This window comes from Acipenser ruthenus, chromosome 35 (genome assembly GCF_902713425.1).
Source record: "Acipenser ruthenus chromosome 35, fAciRut3.2 maternal haplotype, whole genome shotgun sequence".
Classification (NCBI taxonomy): Eukaryota; Metazoa; Chordata; class Actinopteri; order Acipenseriformes; family Acipenseridae; genus Acipenser; species Acipenser ruthenus.
Genome location: NC_081223.1, coordinates 11259240 through 11277698, shown reverse-complemented (window position 1 = coordinate 11277698; position 18459 = coordinate 11259240). Strand labels below are relative to the sequence as shown.

Here is an 18459-nt window from a genome sequence, read left to right as displayed (position 1 = left end):
GAACGACCGTCTTCAGCAGTGATGTCATTACTTTACAAGTCAAGGCAATTCAGGAATGTGTTTCAGGGAACAGTCTGTGTGTGTGTGTGTGTGTGTGTGTGTGTGTGTGGGGCGTGCGCGTGTGTGTGTGTGTGTGTGTGTGTGTGTGTGTAGGGCGCGCGCGCGCGTGTGTGTGTAAGGCGTGTGCTGGAAATGACAGGGAGAATTAGTGAACAGCTGACGCAGCTAAGAGAAAGGCATGAGGCATGGAGACTGGACTGCTCGCTCTCTCCCTCCCTCACCCCCCTAAGAGAAAGGGTGCTCCCTCCAGTCCAGGGCAGGCTTGAGGCACGGAGACTGAACTGCTCCCTCCCTCCCTCCCTCACCCCCCTAAGAGAAAGTGTTCTCCCCCAGTCCAGTCCAGTCCAGTCCAGTCCAGTCCAGTGGCTTGTCTTTTGCAGATTGCTGAGACAGGATAGAAACCTTGTGCCACATCGCACGGTGTTGCATGCTCTGCATTGTTCCACTCTACAGTTTGAATCCATCGTGTTTTGTTAATCTGTGTCACTGTGGCTAAGCCAGAAAGTGCAATACAAACCAGAATTAACCGCGCAGGTGTTTTTGCTAAGGAGGTGTCTAGGGGTAGTCTGGGTAGCTTCCTGTAGATGCATGTTGCATCACTACAATCTGTTATATATAACATCTTGCTTGAAACAGGCCCTTGACTCAGAATACCGGAGCGTCTGCGGCCGACGAAAACAATTCCAGTAACGTCCGCGGAGTTTTGAAAGCAACACATAAACTTATTTTAAGACGCGACACCCGCTGCTCAGTTCCATTGAAAGAAAGTCTCTTTTTTGTGTGCAGTTAAATCAGTTACTGGAGCACTTCCTAGATCAATTCACCTCGGCAGTGGCTTCTGAGTCACTTTACTGGCTAGAAAGCATGTCAGTCAGTCGGGGGGGCGGGGATGGGGGGGGGGGAAGCAGCTGATTGGTTAATGCCGCTGGACAGAAATAGCGTGACGTTGCACGCTGATGATCAGTCTGATAGCAATCTGGAACCGGCAGTGAATTTAACTAAGGAGGCTTGGTGGTCCAGTGGTTAGAGAAAGGGGGCTTGATACCAGGAGGTTCAAATCCTGGCTCAGCCACTGACTCCCTCTGTGTGTGTGTGTGTGTGACCCTGAGCAAGTCACTTCACCTCCTTGTGCTCCGTCCTTCGGATGAGACGTCAAACAAACGAGGTCCTATTGGAAGTGACTCAGCAGCAGCAGCAGCAGCAGTTGTTGATGATGCAGAGTTCACCCCCCTAGTCTCTGTAAGTCGCTTTGGAGAAAAGCGTCTGCTGAATGACTGAATGCTTGTTTGAGACAATTATAGAGGAAGTGGATTTTTAACTCTATAGGGGAGCGTCCTAGTAAATACGAGGGGGGTTTTAAATAAACAAACACATAAATAAAACAGAGCTCTATAATGGTTTGTTTTGCTTATGTGGAAATTTAAAAAGGAGGGGCTAGTTTTAATAGCGTGTTTGAGGTCAGAGGTCGCTGCACCTCTGTCTTTCTAGCGATTTCCGCGGCAGATGTCATTATATGATAACAAGGAAGCTGACAGGAAACCGCTCTGCTTCACTTCCTGCCAGTTGCCACGGGAGACCAAGATTTTACCAGCTCAGCAAGCAATAAGCAGAGTTAATGTTAGTATCTGCCAGGCTTTGTAAATAAATTCTTGTCTCTGAAGCTGAAGGGAACACAAAGCCACCGCTCTGAGGCTTGGAGCTTCAGGTTTCAGGAGACTGTAGGTTTCAGGCAGGGAGACTTGGTGGGGTTTGATACAGCAAACCTCAAACTAGGTCTCCCGGGGGTCTCCTGGAACAAGCTTTCAAGCTCCTGAAAAAGCGATCTTAACTCTTAAAGAGTTAAAACCACCGCCTTAAAAAAGGCTCTCTCACGCTGTTTTGCTGTAGATGACTTGCGTTCGGTTTGCAGATCACTTGGGCTCATTTCTGCAGCTTCGTTTCCACGCCCCTCCCCGTTCACTTCCTGTCTGAAACAGCACCGCCCGACCGCGCCCCACTTCCTACCAGCAGAAGGAGGGGCCCTGTTAGCTCGAACCCAGGACGGGAGTCCATTCTGAGCACCTGAGAATGAATGAAAGAAAATGTTTGGGTTTGTGAAAAAACAGTGCTGTAAATAAACTGCTGCTTTAAACAAGCTGTTTTTCCATATATATATATATATAGCCTCCTCATATATATATATATATGAATGTATGCATACATATGAAGATAGTCACCTGGTTTATTCATAATTCTCAGTGTTAGCTAGACCATGCCTTATCATACCAGATGGCAAGGATACAGAGTCCCTGACAGAATACACTATTCCCTTTTCAGCCAGACTTTGAGTTCTTGGGGAGACCTCTCGCTACTTTCGCTAACGAAACCGCTTCAGAAAATAATCCTCTATTGCTTTCCTGGATAGGCTCTTAGCCACCTGCTTTCCAACTGTGGGAGAATGTATTGTACAGATAATATAAACCTAGCAACAACAATGTTGTGTCACATGGTGATACAGAAATGGGCAAGGCAGGTTTACATCTGGAAAAGTACGTTGAGAGAGAGAGAGAGAGAGAGAGAGAGAGAAGAGAGAGAGAGAGAGAGAGAGAGAGAGAGAGAGAGAGAGGAGAGAGAGAGAGAGAGAGAGAGAGAGAGAGAGAGAGAGAGAGAGAGAGAGAGAGAGAGAGAGAGAGAGAGAGAGAGAGAGAGAGAGACACACACGCACACACTTTGGGGTGTGCTGCATTAGTTCCTTGAGGAAGTCTAATACAGACTATCTTCACAAAAACAACTCTCTTATTTTATTTTCTGCTTGGCTGGCAAAGTGCAGACTACTGTGCATGCTGAGAATCTAACTGAAGCAACAACAAGAAGAAAAACAACACACAGGCAGGCAGGAAACACAAAACAAAGGTAAGAACTTTATTACAGTTAAAAGTGATTGAGATTTAATGGCAAAATAGACTCCGAGATCTTCTGGTAAGCTTTTCATTGGTTAATTGATGTTCTGACCCTTCTAAAAGTTTCCTGTAGCAGAAATGCATGGCAAGGTGTAATAATCAATCTACTATTGAAAGCATGGCTGAGCATTGTAAAGACCAGAGCAGTGTGGTGTATTAGAAATGCATGCGTCTAACCCACATCACACGACATAATCCACTCAAATTCAGGTCATGACTAAATGCGATGGAATAGCTGGTTCAAAAAAAGAATTCACAGCAAAAAAAATCAATAAAGCATAGGGAAGCATTGTAAAGAACAGAGAGGTGTGGTAAAGCATAGGGAAGCATTGTAAAGCACAGAGAGGTCTGGTAAAGCATAGGGAAGCATTGTAAAGCACAGAGAGGTATGGTAAAGCATAGGGAAGCATTGTAAAGCACAGAGGGGTCTGATAAAGCATAGGGAAGCATTGTAAAGCACAGAGAGGTCTGGTAAAGCATAGGGAAGCATTGTAAAGCACAGAGAGGTCTGGTAAAGCATAGGGAAGCATTGTAAAGCACAGTCTGGTAAAGCATAGGGAAGCATTGTAAAGCACAGAGAGGTCTGGTAAAGCATAGATAAAATATGACAAACCAGGGTAATTTGTGCTAAATGAAATTATAACCATGGAAAATCCATGGGAAAATTATTAAATTACCGTGGTCATTTTTTTTTTTTTTTGGGGGGGGAACTACGGGCTTCAATATAATGTAAACAGGATAAATGTGTTTTTATATTGCAGCCAACCAGCACACAGAATTCTAATCGAGATTAATGTCCCATTTGTGAAGCCAGTTTGTGTACAGAGTCCCGGTTTGTTCTGCGTTCAGAGTTGTCCTTTGCAAACTCGCTTCTTACTCGTCTTCTTGAAATCCACTTCTGCATTTCTGTTTTTTACTTCATTTCCCGTAAGAAGCAAGCTACTCTCACAATCGCGATTGCTAATGCTGGGGTTTGTACGGCCGCGGAACAAACAAAAGATGTCGATTTCTGATGTTTTTACCGCGATAAATTGCTGACACGATCCTTGGGGGATTCCTCTGTGCTGTGAAGTGCTCTGGTGTGGTTCTGTAAAGCATATCGAAAAACAAACCCTGGTAAACTAGCCCTTATTAAAGTTTCCCACAGTAAAAGCACAGCAAAGTGTAATAAAGCATAAAGCATGGTAGAGCATAGGGAAGCATCGTAAAGCACAGAGATGTCTGGTAAAGCATAGGGAAGCATTGTAAAGCACAGAGAGGTCTGGTAAAGCATAGGGAAGCATTGTAAAGCACAGAGAGGTCTGGTAAAGCATAGGGAAGCATTGTAAAGCACAGAGAGGTGTGGTAAAGCATAGGGAAGCATTGTAAAGCACAGAGAGGTCTGGTAAAGCATAGGGAAGCATTGTAAAGCACAGAGAGGTCTGGTAAAGCATAGGGAAGCATTGTAAAGCACAGAGAGGTGTTGTAAAGCATAGGGAAGCATTGTAAAGCACAGAGAGGTCTGGTAAAGCATAGGGAAGCATCGTAAAGCAGAGAGAGGTCTGGTAAAGCATAGGGAAGCATTGTAAAGCACAGAGAGGTCTGGTAAAGCATAGGGAAGCATTGTAAAGCACAGAGTGGTCTGGTAAAGCATAGGGAAGCATTGTAAAGCACAGAGAGGTCTGGTAAAGCATAGGGAAGCATTGTAAAGCACAGGGAGGTCTGGTAAAGCATAGGGAAGCATTGTAAAGCACAGAGAGGTCTGGTAAAGCATAGGGAAGCATTGTAAAGCACAGAGAGGTCTGGTAAAGCATAGGGAAGCATTGTAAAGCACAGAGAGGTCTGGTAAAGCATAGGGAAGCATTGTAAAGCACAGAGAGGTCTGGTAAAGCATAGGGAAGCATTGTAAAGCACAGAGAGGTCTGGTAAAGCATAGGGAAGCATTGTAAAGCACAGAGAGGTATCTGGGGTATGTTACAAACGCAGGGCATTAAACAGCTGCCTGTTATGTCACAGCAGGATTTCCTGTGCTAAATTCGACATCCTTTTTTTTTGTTCAATCTTTCCGACCGGGAGATTTAGTCCATGGAGACCGAGGTCTCGTTTATTAGGGGCTCCGCGTGGAGTGCAGGAGGCGCCCCATAGCCTGGAGATCGCAGGTTCTAATCCAGGCTGTGTCACTGACCGTGAGTGACCTAGCTTGCATGCCCACCTTCACCTCGTCGTGTTTTAACATCATCTTCAGGTCTGAACGATACCAGCGGCGGGGAGACTAATCTGAGGAGCCCGGACACTGCCGTTGTGAAGAGCGATCGTTTTTTGCCGTAAAAATCTAAAGCGATTTTCAGACTCGTTGACGTCACAAAGCAGCTGGTTTGAATGGCATGAGAGCGAGCTAGGCTCAAGGGGTAGGGTAACTGTAGGACTGCATGCACACCAGGACAGGAAAGGAGCACCCTTTCTCTTAGGGGGGGTGAGGGAGGGAGGGAGGGAGGGAGCAGTTCAGTCTCCACGCCTCAAGCCTGCCCTGGACTGGAGGTAGCACCCTTTCTCTTAGGGGGGTGAGGGAGGGAGGGAGGGAGGGAGCAGTTCAGTCTCCACGCCTCAAGCCTGCCCTGGACTGGAGGGAGCACCCTTTCTCTTTAGGGGGGGTGAGGGAGGGAGGGAGGGAGCAGTTCAGTCTCTATGCCTCAAGCCTACCCTGGACTGGAGGGAGCACCCTTTCTCTTAGGGGGGTGAGGGAGGGAGGGAGGGAGCAGTTCAGTCTCCGTGCCTCAAGCCTGCCCTGGACTGGACGGAGTCTATAGGATTCAAGTAGGTAAACTAGCTGTGTTTCCACGGAGCACAGTCTGAGTGGGGCTTGTGACAGCTTGCCTGAGTTATGCATACCACTATGGTGCTTGTCTCAGCAAGATCTGAGGTTTACCCATCTCTCTCTCTCTCTCTCTCTCTCTCTCTCTCTCTCTCTCTGTCTCTCTCTCTCTCTCTCTCTCTCTCTCTCTCTCTCTCTCTCTCTCTCTCTCTCTCTCTCTCTCTGTCTCTCTCTGTCTCTCTCTCTCTCTCTCTCTCTCTCTCTGTCTCTCTCTCTGTCTCTCTCTGTCTCTCCTCTCTCTCTCTCTCTCTCAGCTGTATAGGCATGTCTGTAGATATTATGTGAAAGGCTCTTTTTGAATTGCTCACTGGTACAGCTCTTTAACACATAAAGGTGGGTCCGTTCCTATCATTGCGATTCCCTCAGACACCACAGAAGGATCGCTTTGCTCTCGGAGAGTCACTGTCTCGTTGCCACTAAAGATTATTTTGTGTCCACATGGTCTGAGTTTTCAGTTCCTTTCTGACAGACCGAAATCTGCTGACAGGAAACATGTTTGTTCTTAACTGCAACCACAGCATGGCCCAGCCAATCAGGAGGCTGGAAACGCAAAGGGGGCGTTTCCCAGAGCGCTCGGTTACCCTGGCAACCGCCCGGAGCCCAGTTTCGAAACTTGCTTGATTTGGAGAGTCAAAAATATCTAGACGTTTTTAGTTTCCTGCTAATGTTAGTAAAATAATTGGCTCTTATGCTTGCTTAACAGCCTCCCTCTGCTCTGTGCTGGTGGTGGAGCAGAGAAAGAGCAAAGGGAGGCTCTTATACTCTCTGAACAGCCTCCCTCTGCTCTGTGCTGGTGGAGCAGAGAAAGGGAGGCTCTTCTACTCTCTGAACAGCCTCCCTCTGCTCTGTGCTGGCGGAGCAGAGAAAGAGAAAGGGAGGCTCTTATACTCTCTGAACAGCCTCCCTCTGCTCTGTGCTGGCGGAGCAGAGAAAGAGAAAGGGAGGCTCTTATACTCTCTGAACAGCCTCCCTCTGCTCTGTGCTGGTGGAGCAGAGAAAGAGAGAGAAAGGGAGGCTCTTCTACTCTCTGAACAGCCTCCCTCTGCTCTGTGCTGGTGGTGGAGCAGAGAAAGAGAAAGGGAGGCTGTTATACTCTCTGAACAGCCTCCCTCTGCTCTGTGCTGGTGGAGCAGAGAAAGAGAAAAGGGAGGCTCTTAAACTATCTGAACAGCCTCCCTCTGCTCTGTGCTGGTGGAGCAGAGAAAGAGAAAGGGAGGCTCTTATACTCTCTGAACAGCCTCCCTCTGCTCTGTGCTGGTGGAGCAGAGAAAGAGAAAGGGAGGCTCTTATACTCTCTGAACAACCTCCCTCTGCTCTGTGCTGGTGGAGCAGAGAAAGAGAGAGAAAGGGAGGCTCTTATGCTCTCTGAACAGCCTCCCTCTGCTCTGTGCTGGTGGAGCAGAGAAAGAGAAAGGGAGGCTCTTATACTCTCTGAACAGCCTCCCTCTGCTCTGTGCTGGTGGAGCAGAGAAAGAGAAAGGGAGGCTCTTATACTCTCTGAACAGCCTCCCTCTGCTCTGTGCTGGCGGAGCAGAGAAAGAGAAAGGGAGGCTCTTCTACTCTGTGAACAGCCTCCCTCTGCTCTGTGCTGGTGGAGCAGAGAAAGAGAAAGGGAGGCTCTTATGCTCTCTGAACAGCCTCCCTCTGCTCTGTGCTGGTGGTGAGGCTGAAAAAAGACAGTAAGAAAATGGGCGGTTCTCATCCTCTCTGTGGTGTAATCTTAGGGGAAGTTCCGTCAAATTTTGGGTAATTTTTTTACTTGGAATCCCACAGTTTAGTTTCCCTTATAACGCTGTGAGAGACCAGTCTGACACGGCTTACACTGTAGAATGCCCCGCATGAGTCAGATTCAATTCCAGTATTTACAGAACAGAAAGACTCTTACCGCTGGAAGATATTCATTTTTTAAGCTACGAAGGCCACAGATTCGTGGGTCTCCTGCCTTTACAAGCTTCATTGTAAACGACAAAGTATATTTTCAGATGAATGCAGTGTGTGGTTTTTTCTGTTTAGCTACCCACAGATGAAATCTTTCTTTCTGTCCTATATGCTGTACAGTCAGCAGATCACTGCGAGAGACAGCGGTCCAGCGGATAATTCAGTTCGTCACACATTGACTGATTGATTGATTGATTGATTGATTGATTGATTGATTGATTGATTGATTGGTTGATTTATCGATACACAGCAGAGTGCACCTTTCTCAGAACCCCTCCAGATGTGTCATCGATATCCTTCATCTACCCGCCTGCATGACAACCTCAGGCTGTGAGAATTTCAATCTCCGCTCAGTAATCAGGGATATAGAAACACACTCGTGTGTGAAAATGTCAGACCGCTTTGTGCTTTAATCAGGCGTCTTAAACCACTTCTAAAAAGTCTCCTGCGTTTTACCGTGTGTGGCTCTGTGTTCCTTTTCTCTTTACTGATTGAAATGAATTGCATGGGTGGCCTATTAAAGGCATCCATTCAATTAGACAATCACTGCTAATTTGCCTATATTAAAAAATGTCCAAGATTTTCAGTCCCAGTGGTTTGATTTCAGACGCACAGTAAATCAAAACTACAGAAGCAATGGGGTGTTCTGATATTATTATTGAGTCATTTAGCAGACACTTAGGGACTTACAGAGACTAGGGGGGTGAACTATGCATCATCAACAACTGCTGCTGCTGCTGCTGCAGAGTCACTTCCAATAGGACCTCGTTTGTTTTACGTCTCATCTGAAGGACGGAGCGCAAGGAGGTGAAGTGACTTGCTCAGGGTCACACACACACACACACACACACACACACACACACACACACACACACACACACACACACACACACACACACACACACACACACACACACACAGGGAGTCAGTGGCTGAGCTGGGATTTGAACCTCCTGGTATCGAGCCCCCTTTCTCTAAACCACTGGACCCCCAAGCCTCCCATTATGCTCAGGCTCATCTCTCTCTGCAGACTGCGAGCGTCCTCGCTTGTGTTTTTTTTTTATTGCGTTTCCGCATTGACATAATGACAGGAAGTCGGGTTTAGAACAATGCTGGGGAAGGAACTCCCGAGTCAACAATGCCTGAGGCCTTCTCCGACCCTGGAAATCCCACACCAGGGCCTTTCCTATCGTCACAACCCCAGTACAAACATCTCCGGTCAGGCAGCACGCTAAGGCCAACTGCAGACAAACGGTGTCTGTTTATGTATTTATTCATGTATTTATGTATTTATTTATATAGAATAAGCGAGTGTAGTTGCCACCAGGGCATCAAAAGCCTATAAGCACCTCCACTGTTTGTTTTCAAACACATTTTCCCTTGACAAAGTCGTGTTAAACACACCAAAACACTGGGAAGTCGGCCATTTTGAGCAAAAACATGACATATAATAATAATAATAATAATAATAATAATAATAATAATAATAATAATAATAACACATTTTTGCTCCAACTTCCCCAAGTTTTGCTATTTTCAAGTGGAAGTGTGTTTGAAAACAAAACAGCGGAGGTACGTTTAGGTTTTTAAATATAAGTGCAGTTTTCTACGTTTTAAAGTCATTTTTCCAACACCTATCATTATATTTTAACGCGAGCGTCGTCTATCAATGCTTCCCTATGCTTTACCAGACCTCTCTGTGCTTTACAATGCTTCCCTATGCTTTACCAGACCTCTCTGTGCTTTACAATGCTTCCCTATGCTTTACCAGACCTCTCTGTGCTTTACAATGCTTCCCTATGCTTTACCACACCTCTCTGTGCTTTACAATGCTTCCCTATGCTTTACCAGACCTCTCTGTGCTTTACAATGCTTCCCTATGCTTTACCTGACCTCTCTGTGCTTTACAATGCTTCCCTATGCTTTACCACACCTCTCTGTGCTTTACAATGCTTCCCTGTGCTTTACCAGACCTCTCTGTGCTTTACAATGCTTCCCTATGCTTTACCAGACCTCTCTGTGCTTTACAATGCTTCCCTATGCTTTACCATATCTCTCTGTGCTTTACAGTGCTTCCCTATGCTTTACCAGACCTCTCTGTGCTTTACAATGCTTCCCTATGCTTTACCAGACCTCTCTGTGCTTTACAATGCTTCCCTATGCTTTACCAGACCTCTCTGTGCTTTACAATGCTTCCCTATGCTTTACCATACCTCTCAGTGTTTAATCACGCTCCTCACTCTCCCCAGCTGCTCATGGAAGCTTTCAGCTCGAAAGACGTGGCCATGCAGGTTCAGAAGAAGATTCTGAGCCGCATGGCCAGCAAGTCAATGGCCCACATGTTCGTGGACGACACGAGCAGCGAGATCCTGGACGAGCTGTACCGGGTGTCGAAGGAGTACACGGGGAACCGCGGAGAGGCTCACAAGATCATGAAGGACCTGGTGAAGGTGGCGGTGAAGATCGGAGTGCTCTACAGACACAACAAGTTCAGCGCTGACGAGCTGCGGCTGGCAGAGGAGTTCAAGAAGAAGCTGCATCACGGAGCAATGACCGCCATCAGCTTCTACGAGGTAAAGCCCGCTTCACAAAGACAGCGCCGCCCGCTGGACAGCCGAGTCCACACCGTCCACGTCTGTAGACTGTCTAACCTCCTAGATCAGCTGTTCCCAGCCCCGGTCCTGAGGGGAGCCCCCTCTGTGTGTGTGTCTGCTGGTTTTCATCCCAACTGGGCAGCAGAGTGGAGTAGTGGTTAGGGGCTCTGGACTCTTGACCGGAGGGTCGTGGGTTCAATCCCAGGTGGGGGGGACACTGCTGCTGTACCCTTGAGCAAGGTACTTTACCTAGATTGCTCCAGTACTGTATAAATGGGGAATTGTATGTAAATATAATGTGATATCTTGTAACAATTGTAAGTCGCCCTGGATAAGGGTGTCTGAGCTCTCAATTATGGAACTAGACCCTTCATTGAATTGATCGTTTGTTTAATTAGACTTGTTTTCAGCTCTTAATCAGTTGCAGATTTCAAGTCAGCTGTAACATTTGATAAGCAACTTGAACTCTGCAGCTGTTTAAGAGCTGAGAACAATTAAAAAGGTCTAATGAAGCAAATTGTCAGTTCAATGAAGGGTCTGGTTCAGTAGTTGAGAGCTCAGTTGGTTATGAAGACCAGCAGACACACACAGGGGCTCCCCTTGGGTTGGGAACCGCTGTCCTAGATCATTGTAATAAGAATGTAATAAAATTGGAATTAACAACCAAAAAAAATGACACAGTTTAAATTAGAAAAAAACTTAAATAAAAAGCTTTTTTTTAAAAAAAAATATATATATATATATATTAAAAGCTTAGTAGAAAAGGGATTTTGATCCGAAGTAGCTGAACACTAGATGGCGCTGGATGTTAATTTTTTTTTTTTTTTGCAGGTTGAATTTACCTTCGACAAGGCCGTGATGTCAGAGCTGCTCACTGATTGTCGGGACTTGCTTTTGAAACTGGTGGACAAACATCTGACCCCCAAATCCCACGGAAGAATCAACCACGTTTTCAACCACTTCTCCGACAAAGAGCTCCTGACCCAGCTCTACAACCCCAAGGGCCCGTTCAAGGGCCACCTACAAAAGATCTGCACGGCTATGAACAAACTGGTGGAGGAGGGCAAGCTATAGGGCGCCGCCCTTGTGGAGACAGGGAGGAACTGCTACTGAAAAAAAAAGACTTTTTTTTGTAATTTAGCAGACGCTTTTATCCAAAGAGACTTACAGAGACTAGGGGGGGTGAACTATGCATCATCAACAACTGCTGCTGCTGCTGCAGAGTCACTTCCAATAGGAGCTCGTTTGTTTGACGTCTCATCCGAAGGACGGAGCACAAGCAGGTTCAGTGACTTGCTCAGGGTCACACACACACACACACACGCACACACACACACACACACACACACAGAGGGAGTCGGTGGCTGAGCCGGGATTTGAACCTCCTGGTATCAAGCCCCCTTTCTCTAATCACTGGACCAGCGAGCCTCTATATGTTTTATGGACTTGACAAGAATGGACAATTGTTTTACATGCAGTATAAATACAGAATTGGGAATTCTAGGCTATTTTTAATACCAATATTTTATCTGAGATCTAATGCAAAACTATCCACCCCAGCCATTGTAATACTTTTGTGATATCTGATATCATATTTAGTTATCAGAATGATTCTCTGTAACTGGCAAAGCTGGTTGGAATTAATAGCCATGACCAGGAGACTGAACCCATTTCAAAACAGTGTACCATTCTGTATTGTTTTTTTTTTTAAAGAAATCTGATTTGGTTTATGCTTTTAAATGTGTTTTTTTTAATTTTGTCTATTTTTTTTAATTTTTATTATTATTAAAGTTTAATAACACCGTTGGAAACTTTAATTCTCCATGCAGTTCGGTAAATGTTTTAATTCTGTAAAGACCTTTTTTTTTCATTTTATATATCAATGCTGCGAGCTTTTACTGTAAAATGCGACAACGCCCAATTCCAGCGAAGATGTTCTAGCTAAGAAAAGAAATCACTTTCCACTCCTTGTTGTGAATTTCCATTCTCTGCGGGTCTCGTCTGAGCAGTTGAAATACAGCTGTGGTCAAAATTTTGCATCACCTAGAATCTTAGGATCGAGACATCATTAAAAAAAAAAGTTTATGAACATAATTTAGATGTTTTATTTAACCTCATGTAATCAAAGAAACTACAAAAGTCTACCAGAAGGAAGCCATAACAGCAGTACAGTATTTCATGCTAGATTTTGAAACGTCACATTGTTCGATTTTGGTTTGGTTAAGTATCTGGAAAACTATACAAAGCGGTGGTGTGTAATTCAATATATTAACGTAACATTATTCAGCAGGTTTCATTTGACTCTATAAAGCAAAATGAGTTTATTCCTAGTGGCCGATGAAAAACCTTTACAGCCATAGCTGTGGTCTTGAAAGTAAATGACATGTTCTTTGATTTTGTTTTTACTGTTCTGTTTTTATGATGTCGTACTTTTGTAGTGATTTTGTGGAGTTTTTTTTAAAAGCTTGTATTGACTTCAGTTGCTTTGTGTAGGAGTTTCAGTTCTTGTTGCTTATCTGTAATGCAGGCTAGAATCAGCAGATGTGTCTCTATATTAGTTAGCAGTAGCACCATCTAGTGGACAGCCAGTGTATTGCAGTCAAAACTAAATGAAACTCCATTCAAACGGGTTAGATCGCCAGATGGTGCTTCCTGCTGTAAAGGAAGGCACTTTATCTGATCTAGCTCCGGTTACATGGCAGGCAACTAGGACTTGAAGAGAAAAAAAAAATATGTGTTTTATTTCAGGACGTTAAGGACAAAAGATCCATCCGAAACGTCCTGAAATAAAATTAATAATTTAAACCTTTTGTGTACATCACTCCACACCCTCTAAAAAATTACAGTGTTGCACTTCCTTGATCATTTCACCTGCAGATTAAACCCAAAAAATCTGTACAGGTCCAGAACTATGACGTTATTTCAGTATTAAATCATGTCGTTTTTTCAACTGGCACCTCCCTGTTGTTTTTCATATTCTCTTTAACTATATTGTTATGATAACTGACTCTGTTTTTGTTCACCGCTAAAGTCTAAACGGCACTGCTAATAATTCCGCAAACACAGCCCTCAATGTAAAGACGCCTCGATATAAATTGAGAAACTGAAGCCTCAAAATGATCCTTTCCTTGGGTGTGTTTTTTCCCCCAAAGTGATGATAACTCTAAATTGTCTCTGTGTTCAGCTTCATAGCCGGTGTGAAATTTCACCGCTCTGACTACAGGCATGTCTAACTAATTTGGCTACGCATCAAAATCGGACGTGGCCATTTGTAACCAAAATGAAAGTTTTCAAAACAAAAAATTGAGACAGAAATCAGAATTTGAGTGTTGTGAATCTGATGAGTGTGTGTGTGTTTTGCCTCCTCAAAGACACGTTTATTTGGTACCTAATGGTTAAGACAGAAAGATTCTATAAAAACAGAAACAGGGAAACGTATTTAATTGACTCTCTCGCTTTCAGTCAATGCAAGTTTGCGCCGTGCAGAAAATCTAACAGATACTAGGAAGCCGCGGTTAAAAATGACTTCCCCTTTTTTATTGCGCTTCGAGGCTAACATTGGGGGTTTTTAGCCCCATCTGGTGGCCAAATAACGTAACAACACTTTCAAATTCTAACGTAGCAAAAAACAAGTGAAAATTTTCTCCCAAAAAAAGAAAATGGCGCAATTGACAAAAAAAAAAAACGTTTTATAATTATACAATAAAAATCTAAACATTAATAAAACGTATTATTTTAAACAAGAGGTGTAAAAAAAAATTGCATTACGCACAGTGTAAGAAAAACACAGCCGTGTTAATAAACAACTCTAAAATCAAATGACACAATTATGAATGGACTGTTTTTATACAGTAATCGTGCAGCACGTGTATTTGCCTCTAGGGAAGCATGGAGCTACATTAACAACACTGTACTCTGCCTGGTCACTTTATTAGGGAGCCCTAATAGACAGTATTTCATTTCATGTTAGATTTTGAAATGCATGGAATTTAAAATGTTAGCGTGACATTATTCAGCAGGTTTCATTCGACTCTATGAAGCTACATGAGTTCCATAAGGGGACGCTTAACTGTTGCATCGCTTGTGGTACGAGACCGCGGCATAAAGAACTACAGCTCCCAGCATCCCTCGCCGTTGCTGCAGGCGCACAGGCATGCTGGGAACCGTAGTTCATTCTATAGGGCGATGCAAAATTGGCCGCGGCTGTAGGTTTGAGGTCTCCTGTATTTCATCCCAGTGAAGTTGCAGTTGGGAAACAGTTCGGGGGGGGGGTACAAAAAGGACGACGGGGGGGGGGGGGGGGGGGGGGCAGGACGGACATGACAGTATCAAAGTTTGAAGATTTCGTCCTCGTGGTCCCGCAGAGACTTAGTGAGCCGGGTCTTTGTCAGCGGAATGGGACCCAATAGGACGCGCTGCTGCGTCCGGGGGGAGGGGCTCTGCCCTCGAGAGCTGTGATAGGCCGACGCGCGAAAAGGGGCGTCGCCTTCCAGTAATCTGAAGAAAAGAAAAGAAAAAAACATTTTTTTTTTTTTTTTTTTTTTTTTTAACCAAAGCAAGTTCGTTACTTCTTATTCGCTCCAATTCTAGGTGATGCTAAACTTTTGGCCATAGCTGGCCATGCAAGTGTTCAGCATTAATACGTCCTGTTAGGTTGACTCAAGCATCAGGGAGGCCAATTCACTAACTTCAAAAATAAAAATAAAACTGATCTCTCACCCCTTCTCTCCTCCCTCCTGGATCTTTTTAACGGCCGCCTCTTTTGATTGGCTGATCAGGCCGTCCAATCTCTTCAGGAAGTCCGCGGCAGACAAGTCGCCGGCCCCGCCTCCTCCCGCCCCATTGGTCGACGAGCCGTTCTCTCCCTGCGGCGGCCCCGCCCCCTCCTCTTTCCCGGCCTCTGACTGGCTGCTCGAGGGAGCCTCCGGATTGGTCAAGACCGGGATGTAGAGGGATTTCTTCAGGAAGATCGAGTCGTTGGTGTACAGTCGGTTTGCGCGTTTGATGAGCTCCATCTGATAAAGGAACAAGCAAGCTTAGCATCACTCTATAGAATGAACTCATTTTGCTTCATCTTTCAATGTAATTTCTCAAGGATCCTATTGCACAGCAGTGTGATCCATTCCAGGTTTCACTGCTACCAGCTTGATCAGCCCCCAGTGTGTCTAGCTAACAAGCTCAGGTGTGTCTGATTATTAAACTCCTAGTGAAACCAGGAATGGATCGGATTTAAAAGCAGGTCTATATTTGCATTTTTAGATAGCGAGGGCGACACACACTCAAAAATAAAAGGATTTGTTTCACTTCCCAAGCGGTATTTGAATTTGATCATTTGACCTCAAACAGTTCCTGCGGCGAAAGGATTTGACTGACGGCACAAGAACACGTGATAACGTTTTTTCTTCTCTGCAGTGCCGGTCACACGGAAACTGCGAGAACACCCGAGACAGAAAAACGCTGTCCGGGCGGGCGTGACTAAGTTTAGCGCCCATATCTTTACAGAGCTGGCCAAAAGTTTTGCATTCACCTAGAATTTTAGGATTGAGAGAATTAAATAAATAAATAAATAAATAAATAAATAAATAATAGCGGTACAGTTCCGTTTTTTAGTTCACACCCCAATACATTCTGGTAAGCGTAGTCCTGCTTCTCAAAGGTAAGAATGGTACCTGAGACAGGTAAAACGGACCAGAATGCACTGGGTTGACAATGTCGACCCAGGGGACTTGACCTGAAAAAAGAAATAAGGACCAGGGGTCACAAATGGAGATTAGATAAAGGGGCACTCAAAAGAGGCTGTGTGGTCCAGTGGTTAAAGAAAAGGGTTTGTAACCAGGAGGTCCCCGGTTCAAATCCCACCTCAGCCACTGACTCACTGTGTGACCCTGAGCAAGTCACTTAACCTCCTTGTGCTCCGTCTTTCGGGTGAGACGTAGTTGTAAGTGACTCTGCAGCTGATGCATAGTTCACACACCCTAGTCTCTGTGAGTCGCCTTGGATAAAGGCGTCTGCTAAATAAACAAATAATAATAATTGAGAAAATAGGAGGCACTTTTTTTACACAGACAATTGTGAGGGTCTGGAACCAACTCCCCAGTAATGTTGTTGAAGCTGACACCCTGGGATCCTTCAAGAAGCTGCTTGATGAGATTCTGGGATCAATAAGCTACTAACAACCGAACGAGCAAGATGGGCTGAATGGGGCCTCCTCTCGTTTGTAAACTTTCTTATGTTCTTATGCACCCAGAATACACTGGGGTGTGAGCTGAAAAGCCTGAACTGTCCCCCTGCACAAGGAGCCAAATGGTCCCCTTATATTTTATCCAAAGCGACTCACAGAGACTAGCGGGTAAACTCCCTGTGCAGTTCACTGTACAACGCTCGTTAACAGCAGCTGTTTAAATTCAATATAAAACCGACTAGATACATGCAGGGTTAAAATGTAAGTTGACAGAACACGTATTTCACAGCCAGAGACTTGGCTACTTGGTTTTTGATGAGCGTCCTCAGTCTGCAAGGGTTAAAAAAAACCCATCTGAGCATGCGCAGTGCAAGGAGGGCGGGGCAGTCCGCAAAGTAGGTACTTTTGACAGGTACCACAAACTGTCGGTTTATTTTTTATAACGTGTAATTTATAAATAAAAAACGAACAAGGGGGAATCACGCTCGCTCACTCACCGTCACGCCGTACTTCAAAGCCAGTCCTTGAAGCGTCTCCCCCGGCTGAACTAGATGCTCCAGCTGCCTCTCCCGAACCGGAGAGTGGACCAGGCTGCCATAGGAGCGGGTCCGGCTGCCGGACAGCAGACCCTCGCCGCCCGAAGAGGAGGAGGAGGAGGAGGAGGAGGAGGAGGAGGAGGTGAAGGACGAGGAAGGAGGCCGGCCCAAAGAAGACATGTTTTTTTTTAAGTTTTTGTTAACAAAATTCCCTTAAGTTTTGTATTTATTTATTTATTATTTACTTTAATCAGGTCCTGCTTCAAGCGACACATTTATTTGTTTTTATTTAAAAGGGTAAAACTATTTTGTGTCGGCATAATTACAAGAACAAATAAATAAATTAATAAATAAACACGAGTCGTTTTTAATATAATAAACTTTTCAACGTGACCCACAACCAAAAAATAAACACGCTTACAAAATATATATACATATATATAAAACACCGATCTTTTAGTTGATATTATAACTTTAAGTTAGTAACTGGTCTTTATTACAACACGCTTTAATTGTAAGACTGCCGTGAGTGTAGTTTTGTGGTCAGTCCGTCTGTAAACTTTTTTTTTTCTTTGACTGACTGTAAAAACTGTGTCGTAAAGTTAAGTGGGGACTTTAATCTAATTAAAATAATTCAAAAGCTAATGAGACATGGTGACGCCACTTGTGTGCTGTTCGGCAGTAATAATAATAATAATAATAATAATAATGTAAACACCGTTTTTTTTTTTTTTTCAAAAGATGAGACTTAACTGAGACATTATTTTCGAAGCAAACAGAAATACTTGGGTTTCATTTTCAGTTTCAAAACGACGGTACGTTTTTTTTTTTTGACAGGTTGTCAAGCGAACCAATAATAATATGCACCCGATTTTGCATTAGCTGGATTTTAAACAAATTAAATTCGTGTCACTAAACTATAAACACGATCCTCAGTTGTGGTCAGAATTCTCTAGTTTGATTCGATGTCTGACTGTAATAATATAAATTATTACTCGATCCTGAAATTAAGTGAGGTTTCAGTCCTCATTAACCACTGAAGAACCGGCATCGTGCTAATCAAAAAATAAATACATTACGTTTTAATCCACAGCGTCTGACTCGGAACCCACTCCATAGCAAATATTATTAAAACAAATTCAGTCACTCGGTATGCTCCCAGAAAATCGAATCTTACAAAGTTCTGCTGCGTTCTGGGATTTGTAGTTCGAGCGGAGTCAGGGAGCCAGTTAACCGGAGCGTGAATTAGGTTTGTAGAACTACAGCTCCCACAATGCCTCTGGATTGTGAGCGGTGAGTGCGTGAGGCGTACAAAGAGAGCAAAGACTCCCGGGAGTTGTAGTTTTGATTACGTAACGCA

The 18459-nt window shown here is 44.4% G+C and overlaps 2 protein-coding genes across 2 annotated transcripts; one reads left to right on the top strand and one right to left on the bottom strand.

Annotated features, from left to right (window-relative positions):
• The first annotated feature begins 2735 nt into the window (after window positions 1-2735).
• Window positions 2736-12861, top strand: LOC117965135 (tumor necrosis factor, alpha-induced protein 8-like protein 2 A). Its single transcript, XM_059007709.1, has 3 exons — window positions 2736-2952; window positions 10038-10361; window positions 11214-12861. Exons 2-3 carry the CDS (start codon window positions 10044-10046, stop codon window positions 11454-11456), a joined length of 561 nt encoding a protein of 186 aa, XP_058863692.1. The 5' UTR covers window positions 2736-2952; window positions 10038-10043; the 3' UTR covers window positions 11457-12861.
• Window positions 12862-14675: 1814 nt separating this feature from the next.
• Window positions 14676-18414, bottom strand: LOC117395584 (lysM and putative peptidoglycan-binding domain-containing protein 1). Its single transcript, XM_059007708.1, has 3 exons — window positions 17061-18414; window positions 15102-15397; window positions 14676-14879 (listed from the first exon to the last, which is right to left on the bottom strand). The coding sequence occupies exons 1-3, from the start codon at window positions 17277-17279 to the stop codon at window positions 14711-14713; spliced, it is 684 nt and encodes a 227-aa protein (XP_058863691.1). The 5' UTR covers window positions 17280-18414; the 3' UTR covers window positions 14676-14710.
• Between the last annotated feature and the right edge of the window lie 45 nt (window positions 18415-18459).

Bases quoted from the DNA above. Each gene is read 5' to 3' on its own strand.
- LOC117395584 (XM_059007708.1), bottom strand. From the start codon at position 17,279: ATGTCTTCTTTGGGCCGGCCTCCTTCCTCGTCCTTCACCTCCTCCTCC. The intron at 15,398-17,060 runs GTGAGTGAGCGA...TTCCTTTATCAG, and splicing joins CTTTGAAGTACGGCGTGACG to ATGGAGCTCATCAAACGCGC. The intron at 14,880-15,101 runs GTGAGAGATCAG...TCTTTTCTTCAG, and splicing joins CAGGAGGGAGGAGAGAAGGG to ATTACTGGAAGGCGACGCCC.
- LOC117965135 (XM_059007709.1), top strand. From the start codon at position 10,044: ATGGAAGCTTTCAGCTCGAAAGACGTGGCCATGCAGGTTCAGAAGAAG. The intron at 10,362-11,213 runs GTAAAGCCCGCT...TTTTTTTTGCAG, and splicing joins CCGCCATCAGCTTCTACGAG to GTTGAATTTACCTTCGACAA.